The 14283-nt window shown below is 36.4% G+C and overlaps 1 protein-coding gene across 1 annotated transcript in view; it reads right to left on the reverse strand.

Moving 5' to 3' along the window:
* Nucleotides 1-13356, reverse strand: part of LOC136847062 (UPAR/Ly6 domain-containing protein crok-like) — a 123664-nt gene extending 110308 nt beyond the window's left edge. The window contains exon 1 of the mRNA XM_067118321.1: nt 12752-13356. Coding sequence (XP_066974422.1) covers nt 12752-12815 — 64 coding nt within the window. The 5' untranslated portion in view covers nt 12816-13356. The remainder of the gene's footprint in view (nt 1-12751) is intronic.
* Nucleotides 13357-14283: the final 927 nt, after the last annotated feature.

The following is a 14283-nucleotide window of genomic DNA, read 5'->3' on the forward strand; positions in this document are numbered from 1 at the left end:
GAATTAAAATAAAAAAAGGAAAATGAAAACGTATCTCCATTTCATAAACTTCGACAGGAGGCTCTTAATTGAATTCGCACATCAGCGGCGGCCCCCCTTCTCCACCACCCACGGTGAGTCAATACTCATTTGAATAGGGCTCGAACGAAAGTAATTAATAGTAATTAATGCCGTAATTGAGTCGTAATCGCCACCAGGACTGTTGGGATATGATGGCTGCTGCTATGACCGATGCCTGAACAAACTGGCAACTTTTCTTGTTTCTTGAATCAGCTGTTGATTCAAGAAACAAGAAAAGTTGCCAGTTTGTTCAGGCATTGGTCATTACATATATATATATATATATATATATATATATATATATATATATATATATATATATATATATATATATATATATATATATTTCTGACTCACGTCGGGATCGAACCCAGGTCTCTCAGGTGGAAAGCAAGGGCGTTATCCACTAGGCCATACAAGTCTAAAAGAAGTTGGAACCTGAGAGCAACTGCACCCAAGGAATTACCTGGGCAAGCTAACTGCTTGCATACCAGCGAGTTTTCCCAACTTCCCGACTCAGCAATGACCCAATAGACAACATTTCATTCGAATTACCCCTTCTGAGTGAATAAGATAGAAATCATCAACACACAATCACGTGTGGAACAGAAATAAATTTCTGACTCACGTCGGGGATCGAACCCAGGTCTCTCAGGTGGAAAGCAAGGGCGTTATCCACTAGGCCATACAAGTCTAAAAGAAGTTGGAACCTGAGAGCAACTGCACCCAAGGAATTACCTGGGCAAGCTAACTGCTTGCATACCAGTGAGTTTTCCCCAACTTCCCGACTCAGCAATGACCCAATAGACAACATTTCATTCGAATTATCCTTTCTGAGTGAATAAGATAGAAATCATCAACACACAGTGAAAGCCCTCTAAATTCATCCTCCATTCTTATCTATGGCGAAGACAACACTCCAACTAAGGTAACATGCCCTGATCAGAGGTATTTCTTAATCAGTCATGAACTTATTATTCTTTTACTGATTTTTCCGTTTCACTTTCAAAGTGAAAATTTCCATGCTAGACCTGACTTCATTATTTCAGTGCATTAATTTAACTCGCAAATGTTTCCAGTGTCATAAATCGAGATACCTTGGCACCTTCCGTGCACTTCTCGACTTTCCTTTGATTATGCTGTTTCTTTCCGCCACATAAACTTGTGCGTTCTCCACTGCAGATGGAGACGCTTGGTGTGGAATCTTTCCTTTGATTGTGCCCTGCTTTCCATGGTCCCAACCATGGCCATTTAACTCTACAGTGCCACTGAAGTGGATTTCTTCAGCACCTTGCAATTATTGTTTGTTATCATGAATTATTTATTTAGCAGGACCTTGCTTCCCTGCCTCAGTTATTCCCTGTTCTTCTGATTTTGTTGTTAATGTAAATATAAGTGAAATTAAAGTGAACCTAAGTGTTTATCTACAACTTCTCCCTATTGCGTAAGAGCCTTCAGCTCATTTTCTTTTCTGTTATGGTTGCCTGATCCCAAGATAGTAGTCAGATATAAGAGATTTCCCATGTAAGTGAAGCATTCTCTTAGAAAAAGCATAAAGGTAATTTCCTGCTCAGAATCCAAACTCCCTCACAGGTAAAATCATAAGAATAAAATATATATATATATATATATATATATATATATATATATATATATATATATATATATATATATATATATATATATATATATATATATATATATATATATATATATATATATATATATATATATATATATATATACATTTATATTGTCATGATGAGACCAAGTTCCTGGTTATCACACAACTAGTTACAAGATCCAAAATCTTACCTCACTTCAGCCAGATACCTGAATCTTCATAACAATAAAATTACAACTGAACACTCTGAAGGTAACAGTGATCCCTTTATGACTTGCTTATCACTTGAAATATCAAACTAGGTTTATCAAGTTATGTGAGAGGTATTGAGATATAGTAGATAAAAAGGGCACCACTCTATTAAACAACTATAATTGTTTCCCTGGTCTTAATTCACTTTAGTTATATACTAAGGAACAAAACATGTCTATCACTTAACTTATGCATACACAAATAACCCTATTCACTGGTGGTCAAAAATGAAACACTGTATTTTTAAAACTTTAAATACAAAAATTTATTTCTAACTGTAAAAGTTATAATTAGAATTAACAATCTGAAAAAATTTACTATTACTTGAAAACAATATAAGATTTCATTAATTCTTAAACAAGATTAATTCACCAGAACTTTAATTTATCAAGAAATTACATTAACTAAGCAAAATTCAAACTATTAAGATTTACTCAAGATTTGAAAAAGAAATCTTAAATGAAAATCAAGTCAGGTATGCAGTGTTAAAGTATCAACATATGTGACATGTTAAGTAAATAAATGTTAAATCACCAACACAAAATTTGGGTAACACTATGAAATTGTAAACGCAAGAACATACAAAAATGCAAAATCAAGAACACACAAAAATGGAAAAACAAGAACATACAAAAATGCAAAAAAGATTTATCAACTGTAATTTCACTAAGTCCAAATCTATCTGACACTCTTATTTTACCATGGTAAAAATAAGTAAAAACCACTTTACCTTATACAAGTTTCTGAACACTTTTACAACACTCTTGCCGCAGCTCTAAACACCCTTTCTATCTGGCGCAGTTACACTAACAATTTCCAAAAACTCATATTTTAACTTATGTTTGGAGTGTGACCATGAATTTTACTCTCTTCTGAAGGATGAGAGGGATAAGAGAGAGAGAGAAAGAGACCCACCAAACTACAGAGTCTCTGTCTGAACTGATCAGCTTCCCAAAATTCTACTATAAGAGTAAACCTGTGTTGCCAGTTAGGTATTTTTGGAAATGGGTCACTCTGGGAATCTTCCCTGGAAAAAAACAGGAATAAACAGTTTCTTCTCCTGGTGAAGGGAAAATATACAAGATAATTTTTTCCCTGGCTCCAAAGAGCCATATAGGCCTGTCCTCTCATCTGTATAATTGACAGGGGGTTCTTGTACTCACACCTGTGTAAACAGAAAAGGCCTCTGGATCAGGCAGCTTATCTAACCTGTCATCTCATCTCCCTTTTAGTTGACAATTTAAGTGGTTTAGGGTCTCTCTCACATAAAGGATTTCCTGTGGTCACCCACTTGACACCTGAACAAACATTCAGCTGTGAACATAAGAGCCTAATAGGAAAATGCATCTTATCTCTAAAATCACACAGTACATGACAAACACAAGAGAGAACATATCAATAGTACAGGAACTTATTAATTTGACAGAAAACACACATATTATAAGACATATTATGATATATATATATATATATATATATATATATATATATATATATATATATATATATATATATATATATATATATATATAAATATATATATATATATATATATATATATATATATATATATATATATATATATATATATATATATATATATATATATATATATATATATATATATATATATATATCTTGCTTTACAACCATGCCCTCAGAAAATCATCACATTTTCAACATTCATATTCCATGAGCTCAGTTTTTCCAGTATTTATAGCCAAATCAACCTTTCGACCTGAATTCACTAGACATCTCTCCGCATCTTTTCTGGTCCCTTGCAGATCAAAACTATATCATCAGCATAATCTAAGTCAAGAAGTTTCCCATTTTCTCCCCAGATTATATGACCAACACAAACGACAGAGGAGACAGCACGCCACCCTGAATCACACCAGACTTAACTTCAAACAGATCACTCAAGCAACCATCACTTTACAAGTATGCATGTTCATAATAGCCCTCACAAACTTTTCCGGTGTTCCATAATGCCTCATGATTTTTCCAGTCCTTCTCAAAATACTGTCAATGGCCTTTTCAAAATTAGCAAAACAAGACTTAACAGAGTTTTCACTTCATTAGCTTGCTACATTCAATGCCTAACTATGAAGACCTGTTCATCGCTCAGAGTACCATCAGCCATGGCTCCAACCTCTACTGAAAATTTTCAAGGCTACAGGTGACGCAGTGATTCCCCTCCAATTACCACAAATACTCAGATCTCCTTTCTTTGGAACTTTAATGATCACACCATTCTTCCAACCTGATGGTATTATCCCTGTCACCCATATCTCATTGAATAATATCTTCAAGACAAATACTAATCTATCCTCCTCCACTTTAAACATTTCCGGGAATAAATCATACTCTCCCGGTGTCTTATAATTCTTTAACTGTTTTATTGCCTTAGCTACCTCTTCGAGCCTGATCTCAACTTCATTAATAATGAAATCTTCCTGAGCAGGCGGTATATCCTCTTCTGTGGGGGGCGGGCTGGGCTATTAAGAACTGTCTCAAAGTGCTCTTTCTATCTGTTTCTGATTTCAACATTTTTGGTCAATAAATTACCTTCCATATCCCTCACTAGTATATCCTTACACTTACTAGCACTTCCACTGAGCTCTCCAATTGCTTTATATGCTATCCTTTGATTCTGACCATCATTTTTATTCATTAACTTTTCAGTTTCCGCAACCTTTTCTTTAATAGATATTCTTTTATCTCTCTTAGTTAGTCTTTTAACTTCTGAATCCAAACTCAAGTACATAGTTCTTGCTAATTCAAAATCCTCATCATTAACAAAATGCACCTCACTCATCAATTTTGCCTCACCTTTCTTTTTGATCATATCCCAGGTTTCCTCAGACATCCACATCTTTTTCCTCAATCTGAGTCTCCTTCTGATAGTACAACCGGCAGCCTCATGCAAAGCTTTATTCACATCCCCGACATCTCAGCTACACTTCTCCCTCCCTCCTCCAATGTTTCCAACACCAAAAACCTGTTTCTGCACTCTATTCTCAATTCCTCCTTTTCCTTTCCTTCCCCTCTCAGCATAATCAATATCGTACCTACCTATCAACAACGGGTTTTCCCTTCTCCTGACTTTTTAGCTAAAACCTTATTTTTGCAATGCTGAGTTTATGATCAATACCAACATCTGCTCCCCGATTAACATGAACTCTAGCAAAGAGCTTCTATGTCTTTTACTAACAGCAATATGATCAATCTGATTTTTATATTTTCCACACGGGGACATTGTGTATATTGTGATGTTGAAAAAGTGTGCCCCTAATAGCTAAGTTATATATGTATATATATATATATATATATATATATATATATATATATATATATATATATATATATATATATATATATATATATATATATATATATATATATATATATATATATATATATATATATATATATATATATATATATATATATATATATATATATATATATATATATATATATATTGTTGTATATGAGCTGTAGGCTCATCAAAGGTTCCTCTTAAAATAGTTTTTTTTATCAGAAAATTAAATTTGTTTCACCCAAAGTTAACTTTTTCTCCCTGTTTCTACCCAGATTGAAAAAAATAAGTTTCCCAGTTGTCCAAACAACTGGGCCATAAGCGGGAAAGAGAAAGCAGTGTCCCACCATAAATCACGTCCTCTTGAGAACAACACTCGGGTCATCCCCCGTTGCTCTCTTCTAGTCTCGTATTTCCCCTCCATCCTAATTGCCCTTGAACCCCAACTGTCTACCCAAGTCCTTTTCCCTACAGAATCTTCGAGAGAGGCATCTGGCATTCGTTGGTCAGCGTGGGAACAAACCCCTTCTTTCTGGGGGGAGAGCATCAAGAAACAAGGCTCACCTAGGCCTGCAGGAATTCCTGTAGGCCCACCTTCGAGTTGCATTCTGATGTCAAAGCCAAAGGGCGAGAGCTTCAAGCAGTTCAGTTGCTGTACAAGTCTTTGTCCCTACAACAGCCCCCGAGGCTGCAGCTCCCGCTCAGCTCCAAGCAGCGTCTCCTGTTCAGCTTGGCTCTAAGCAGCATCTCCTGTCCTGCTCAGTTCCAAGCAGTGTCTCCTGTCCCACTCGGCTCCAAGCAGTGTCTCCTGTCCAGCTCAGCGCTGACAACTCTACAAGCGATTATTAACCATGGAGCCCCTGCAGTGCTCCACGGCAACACTCGACAAGATAAGTGACAAGGTGACGGTTAGAGGGCACAGGTGTACGACACGAGCTAGAGAAAAGTTGGATGGGAGAGAGAGGCTTGCATAAGCACTCTGAGTTGGTATTAGTGCAGAATTCTCGTGGATTAATTGACTGTTAAACTGTCACCAGCGAACCATTTGTGCAGTCCCTGAATGGTGGACTTACCTTCTTTGCTCATAGGGGGAGTAAGCTGCTTTTAAACAAATTTTCCTTAGGTAGGGGAAAAAAATGGACTGTGTCCACCAAACTCCTGTAGTGTGTCGGTAAAACAGGAGTCCCTGAGTGTGACGTGTATGTGTACGTATATACTGTCTGTGCAGTGCACATTGTGATTTGATGATTGTTCATAATCAAGTGTATCTACTCTGAAAGACTTTTTCTTGTCTTAATTTTAAGTATTTTCGCCTGAGCGAAAGGATGTATAAGTATTGCTAGTAGCCTATTCTGGACGATTTTCATTGTGAGCTGGGACAGATTTTATTGTTCCGCCAGTATTTGTAACGAAACGGGAGAGATGAAGTTAAAAAGTAGAATAACGTTAAATACTCTTTGTCTCCTGGTTCCATAATTAACGTAAACCTTTTTGCTTTTATATGACGGACTATTACTTTTGATGCAGCAAATTTTTGCGTGGTAACGCAGATACTCTCAAGCTCGAGGGGTGTGCATGTGAAGTAACAGATATCTTAATAAGCGGTGGGTTTATCTGTCCATGTTAAAATTGTAATTCATTTTGAATGGTTAACACGAATTTTAGTTCTGTTCCAGGTTTTTCATTTGTTTTTTTTAGTGTATCATTTATTTATTTTTTTTTTTGGTACACGTATTACTTTGCGCGTTTTTATTTCTTTTGCCATGTAATTTCCCTTTACTTTTTTTTTTATTTCTGCATATTTATGTGTTGTATGGTCTACCTTTTAATTAATGTTGTCTATGCACTTTTTTTTCTTTCATTTCATGATTGTGTTTGCCTTTTCAGGAATTTCAGTTGCTGTGTTTGTTCTTTTTTCTTGTTCCGAACACCGGAGACATATCAGTGTAACCTCCCCATTCTTTTTACCATCTGTGTTGTTAAAATATCTTCACCCCTCCCCAGTGTACCGGTGTAGTGTCTTGTGTAGCATAAATTGTAAAATTGTGACCAGAGTGATATCATTTAAAATCCTTGCTTGGTTTCATTCAGTGTCCTGCTGTAACTTTTCATGATAAAACTTGAGTTGATAAAATAACCTGTAGTAGGTACGAGAGCAGAAGGGGACATCCCTTAGAAGCAGACACCTAAAAGCTGGGCGAAGGACGATCGTGTGTCACACTCCTAGAACCCTTTCGATAGCCACTGTTTCCTGATTAGTTAAGTCTCCCCTTCAGTTCTTGCAGTAAACCTAGCTTGTAGTTTACCTGCATTATTTTAGTCCTTTTATTTTATTTTAATTAATTAATTTTTTTCCTTCCCGCTGGGAGATCATCCCCTCACAACTTACGACGTTATGATATTCAGATTTACTATTATTTAGAGTTCTTCATGTCACAATATATATATTCTTCATATATATAATATATATATATATATATATATATATATATATATATATATATATATATATATATATATATATATATAAAATAGAGAGAGAGAGAGAGAGAGAAGAAAATCACTAGTGGTAAAAGAGGTGGATAGAGAAAGGAAATAGTACGATGGGTACCTGAAATCAATGAACGAATAATTAATATTAGTCCCTGATGGAAGGTTTAATCCTTTTGGAGGAGAGATTACTTCGTCTGCCCTCTCCTGTCTGCAATGATAATATGAAGGCATGCAACTCTCTCTCTCTCTCTCTCTCTCTCTCTCTCTCTCTCTTCATCCTAGACTGTGACCCACAGCAGGCTATTGACCACCAAGCACGTAATTTACTGCTTAGACCAACGGAGCCATAAGAAATCATTCCTCTCTGATTCGGGATCAAAGATTGATAAGACGAGAGAGAGAGAGAGAGAGAGAGAGAGAGAGAGAACAGGAATTAAAATGAAAATAAAAAAACTGTCTTTCATTTGAAGTGCCACGACGACAGTAGCCTAGGCTATACCACAGAAAATATTGACAGAAAATAAACTTTCATATAAAAAAACTTGACGTTTTTGTAAGTCGACGAGCTTCCTGTCCCATATTTCCTCCATCTGCAGGATTCATCGGGGTGTGGGATGGGGTTGAGGGAGATAGAAAAGGGGTGGGGTGGTATATTGTGTTTGGTGGAGTGGGGATAACGCCGGGCGAGGAGAGGATCAATAATAATGATCGATAAAGAAGCTCTTCTAAGAGACCTTCCGCTCTTCTTTCCGGGGACAAAGCTCAGTTTTCTATTCAAAAAAAGCTTTTAAGGACACAGCTGTCGGTTGTATGTGTATGCATGTGTGTGTGTTTGTGTAAGAGAGAGGGAGAGAGAGAGGGAAACCCTTCGCACAACACATGATCATAAGAATCATTGATGATAACATTACGTGAAGCTTCAGTCGCGCAAAGAGACGGACTCGTTAGCCTTTTTTTTTTCTGGAAATCCAGGATTGACCAGAGTCCTCTTGACGTTAATCCCTCTTCTTCGCCTGGACCTGAATGGCTGACCTGACCTGACGAGTTGGTGGGGATTTGGGAATCCTGAATGGGGAGAACCCAAGAAATGAAGATGGATTGTCGTCATGTGATGCCTGGCGTCGACAGACGTTTTCAAAGAAGAATTATTCGTCTCTTGGTCATTGGACATAGAAATTAACAAATAAATCTGTTCATTTATGTTTTTATTTGTGTTTAATAGGCTGAAGGTCCGTGCCGACCAAAGCTAGGTTGATTTACAAGAACAGCAACAACAACAAACAAATGTAAGTCTAGGAAATGAAGTAAAATGACTAACAAATTAATCTGTTAAAACAAGATTTAGGAATAGAGATGGACGGACCTGTTACACTTACTAGAGAACTATTTATCTGTTCCCTTTTGGGTGAATTTTACATGCCACAAACTTCCACTGCTTTTTAAAAGGGAAGAAGAAGAGAGAGAAAGAGGGGGGTGGGGCTTTCTGAGGGCGCTTGAAGTAAAAGGTAGTCTGTTGAAGACAATCTGTTTATATGCTAAGAGTGAGGAGGGTGTTGGAACGTGTAGAGAGGGGAGCAGCTCTCTTCAGGAATAGCAAATGAATAAAAAAAGAGTGGCTTCATTCTATCATCATGTTTCTTTTTAATATCTTAGACGAAAAGATGCCTTATAATTTCATTTTAACTTGGATTTTTTTAGAATAGATGGAAATTCATAAAAATTCGATAATAATTGTAAACATGGATTAAAAAGCAAGAGAGAAATAGAGGTAACTGTGAGAAGTTGTTGTTCGGTTAAATTGTTGTTACCGGCAGCAACAACTTCTGCAACCATCAGACAGACGGGAACAGGGCCGCAGATAAACTGACAACTGACGTAAACCAAGCTAAGGGTTGTAATGAACCCATAGCTAGGAAGATCTTTGAACATTTGCTGTATAGTCTGTCGACTCACTCTGACATAAGGCTCAAGTATTAACTCACAGTTTTCTTAATATTCAGCTCCCCTAGATCGCCATTGAGCTTTCGTTTTCGTTAATGTTAGATCTAAAACAGAGAGCTATTGTATAATTAGAAAAAGTGTTAAGTGGTAAATTTATAAATGTAAATTAAAGCTCTCTCTCTCAAAAAAAAACAAGAATAATGACCCTGTTTTTTAGACGCGATAGCCATAGACGTGGAAAAATGTAAGTGAAAACGGGTAAAGTAAGATTTTCATAACGTAACGTTTTCGTAACAAAATAATTCCGTTACAGACAGAGCCGCTGTCTAAGTTGCCTGATTAAGTTGGTCTTATGCCAGCGGCAAAATAGTCTTGTTTATATATACATGTCGAGCGTTGAAATCTTCTTGATTTCATAGTATTAAAAAATATCCCATACTGTTTCACACTTTAAAGTATCCGTTTTTATTATTATTACTCAAAACGTGCCCACAATCTTATAGCCATTAGTTCACTAAACAAACTTCCAATGTATGAGTATATTTGTATTGAGAACTAAGCAAAGATAAGAGAAATACAGCACTACTCCCTCTCTCTCTCTCTCTCTCTTCTTATTGGAATGTCACCTCAAGATCCAATTCATGTCTCTTGCTGAGTTAAGAGACCATTTAGGATAATTTTATTCGTATGTGCAAATTTGTATGAATGTTAAGTAGTTGAAAAAATGTTTGAAACCTATTAATATTAACTGAAAACAATAGACATAACCATTTTAACACAGAGTTTCCTGTTTATAAGGCAGAATATCAACGGATATTGTCCCCCACAAGAAGCTAAAACAATTCCGGTGATGAGAGAGAGAGAGAGAGAGAGAGAGAAATTTAAGAAGCCATCCAGTATGACATAGCATTCGTTGATAATGATCGTTGTTGAATTTTCGATCTTAAGGAGAGAGAGAGAGAGGGAGAGAAAGAGAGAGAGAGCGAGAGAATGAGTTTCTCCCTGACAAGGGAAGGCCGGTTGGCAATGAAATAAATTTTGGGAAGGCAGTTCAAGTGTCAGGGAATAAGTGGTGCATTCCCTTTGGCCTGTTCTGAGGGGGACGTAAGTACGAAGTCGGTATTTTGAACAATTCCGCCTTCTTTAGTTTTTTATTTATTAGATAATACGGTTTATTTCGATGATTGACGAACGATGCAAAGGTTTTGCGTTGGAAAGAAATTATAACGTTAAATTTCATGACTGGATGGAATGTTTACTTTCTGATTAAGCTGAATACGCTGTTGTGTCATTTGCTTAATGCTTCTATTTTCTTTTCTGACCAGTGAAGTTGCATGATTAAGTTGTTCTTGCACTCAAACACACACGATGATATACATATACAGTATATGTATATATATATATATATATATATATATATATATATATATATATATATATATATATATATATATATATATATATATTATATATATATATATATATATATATATATATATATATATATATATATATATATATATATATACACATATATATATAAACATAATGTATCTCACCAATGTATTGTATACTATACTTTTTATGCATGCAAATAATCATTTATTTTATGAATAATGAATCCTATGATTGATTACCTAAAAGCATTAACTTTTGCTTACCAACTAACACTTCAAACAAACAATTCATTTGAGGATTTCTCTGTCAGAGATAGAGACAAAAAAGTTAGTGACCTGATTTCTTAAAGTAAAATTTAAATTTAAATTTTCGCTTCATTTTATGTGTTCGTCATTACTGTCATAGTCATATAAACTTATATAGGCTTACTTATTTGTCTCGATTATATCACTCTGTCATCACTTTCCTTAAGCGAGTTCATCACCAGCCAACCGGCTGATTGGGGGTCTAATTAGGCTTAATATTGTTATTATAATTTTTTTTTTTTTATCTGATTTTACCACGATTACCTTATCGGAACGAGATTCATGGACTGAAATTTCGGTTGGCATTGTGTCATGTATATGTATATATATATATATATATATATATATATATATATATATATATATATATATATATATATATATATATATATATATATATATATTTTGTAATTTTTATCATTTTTTCTGAAAACAGGTCTCAGCCAGTAAGTAGAATGATGATGGTGATGGTAAGGTCGTGTAGAGAGAGAGAGAGAGAGAGAGAGAGAGAAAAGCCTTCCAATAAGACATATAGTATTGGGTAATAATGATTTTTGATTGTTGTTGAATTTACGGAGAGAGAGAGAGAGAGAGAGAGAGAGAGAGAGAGAGAGAAATTTAAGAAGCCTTCCAGTAAGACATCATGGCATTCATTGATAATGATTGTGGTTGAATTCTCGATCATAAGGAGAGAGAGAGAGAGAGAATTGTGTAATTATGACAGGACTTTGCGACTCGATTACACACCGAATCCTACCTATCCTATCAGCAATATATGTCACTTTCCAATGGGTGCTGGAAAAGGGATGGGTGTGAGGTGCTTGCGTCATCGCCACTTTAATGTAGTGTCTCTCGATGAAGAACACTTCTTGGTATTGCTTCTCAGTTTGCGAGTTTGCGACTAAATCGTTCGTTGCTTCTTGCTATGGAACTAAATCTTGAAAGGCAGACAATTTGAGCATTAATTGTTAATATGTCAACTTCTTCTGCTGAACAATAATATTAATAATAATAATAATCTTGAGAAAAGAGATTGTGCCTCACGTTTGGCTGACCTGAGGTGACACTTTGACCTCGTTTGGTGCTCTCGAGAGGGAAAATAGGTTCTTCAAGTACTACGTAACTTCGGGGGAAGTTCCCCTCTCTCTGGTTTTAATTCATAATTGTGTTAAGAGTTTGCTAAAAGTTCCTGGAGAACTGGGGGTCAGTTATTCTGAAATTTTTGCAAAACACAACGATCGTAATTTTTTAATTTTCGCGTGCACTGTGCAAAGTAAAAAGTGTCAAATGACTCTGAGGTAACAACGGGTCACCTGCCGAAGCTTTATTACCGAAAGGTCACGGGTCATCACTTACCTTGCCGGACGAAGGCTGCCAATAAGGTCACGACCACAGCTGAACCAAGGATATACTTATTCATTTTTCCCCCAAACTTTTTTATTTATTTTTTCCAAAAAAATTTTTCGATAAGGAACCCAACACCCACTGTTCACTGCTCGTCTCACAAACTCTCTCTGCACCAACTCCTCCTCCTCCGAGGATCGATAAACCACCGGGCCCGAGGTTGCTGCTGCCAGACGCACGTCCGTTCAAATGACTCTCCGGGGGGCCTCCGGGAGGGAAGAGGAAGGGGAGGGAGGTGGCGAAAGGCAAATGTAAAATATATACAAAAAAAATTAGCGAAATTCTACATTAAAAAGACTGTACCGTGCCCGGTGTCATCTTGAACTATTTAAGACACAACCTGAATTCAAACACATAACGCCTTCCATTATTTTTTTTCAAAGAAGAAGAAAAAATTAGGCATTGATTCTTTAGCGATGGAAAAACCGAGAGAGAGAGAGAGAGAGAGAGAGAGAGAGAGAGAGAGAGAGAGAAGGGGGGGGGCGTTCATTGGGGATCGCTAACTCGAAATTTTCGCTCAGCGCGCATGTCCACACACCGGCTGTTCGCGTGTACCCGAAAGTTGACCCCATACAGCTGATAGGCTTCGGACTATCACGTCCACGCAAGGAGCCCCCACAGCCAAGCCATTAGGTCTTCTTCATTGTAACTTCTCTGCTGCTGCTGCTACTGCACCGGATATTGACGGCGTTATTCGCGGCGCTTTTTCATTGAGATGTCAAATAAGAGTCCACAGTCCAACCTTACTGCAAAGGAAGAAGCAGGAAAATCTGTTAACACTGATGACTGTAATGAGTGTGGATGACATCGCTCATGGAAGTAAATGATTCCTGAGAGGGACGCGTAAAGCTTAGGCTTAGCTAAGGTTTGGGACTGAAGGCTTGAATGAACGAATTAAATAACTCATGATAAAAATATACTGCGTATGGAGGAAAGGCAGGGAATAATAATCTTTAATAATCTTCTAATCAATATTTCGAGCCACGTTGGGGACGATTAAATCATAAATGCTAAAATAGAAACAGTTCATGCTGGACGGTAATACATTTGAATCCATTCTCTCCACCGCTCGCGCTGCACACTGCCTTTTGTTTTCAACCTCTTCTTCTTCTTCTTCTTCTTCTTCTTCTTCTTCTTCTTCTTCTTCTTCTTTCTTCTGGATAACTTGATATTTTTGCGTATGACTACTCAATCTTTTGACGCCGACCTTAACTTCTACAGCCTTAAAAAAATAATAACACGACTGAATACGATATTTAAAAAAATATCTGAAACTGGCCAGGATGAATTTGAAAGGGACGTAAGCATTCATAACCCTTGAAAATTCTCTCTCTTTTTCTCTGGTTTTTTGCGAATCTTAATAAATATTTAATCTCCTTTGTGGATTTAATCCGCTGCAGGTTTTATATGAAGACGGTTCGGAGAATTGATTATTGTTATTTTGACCTTAAAAAAGGGAAGCGAAAATAGCCTCAAACACTTTT

This window comes from Macrobrachium rosenbergii, chromosome 16 (assembly GCF_040412425.1).
Source record: "Macrobrachium rosenbergii isolate ZJJX-2024 chromosome 16, ASM4041242v1, whole genome shotgun sequence".
NCBI lineage: Eukaryota > Metazoa > Arthropoda > Malacostraca > Decapoda > Palaemonidae > Macrobrachium > Macrobrachium rosenbergii.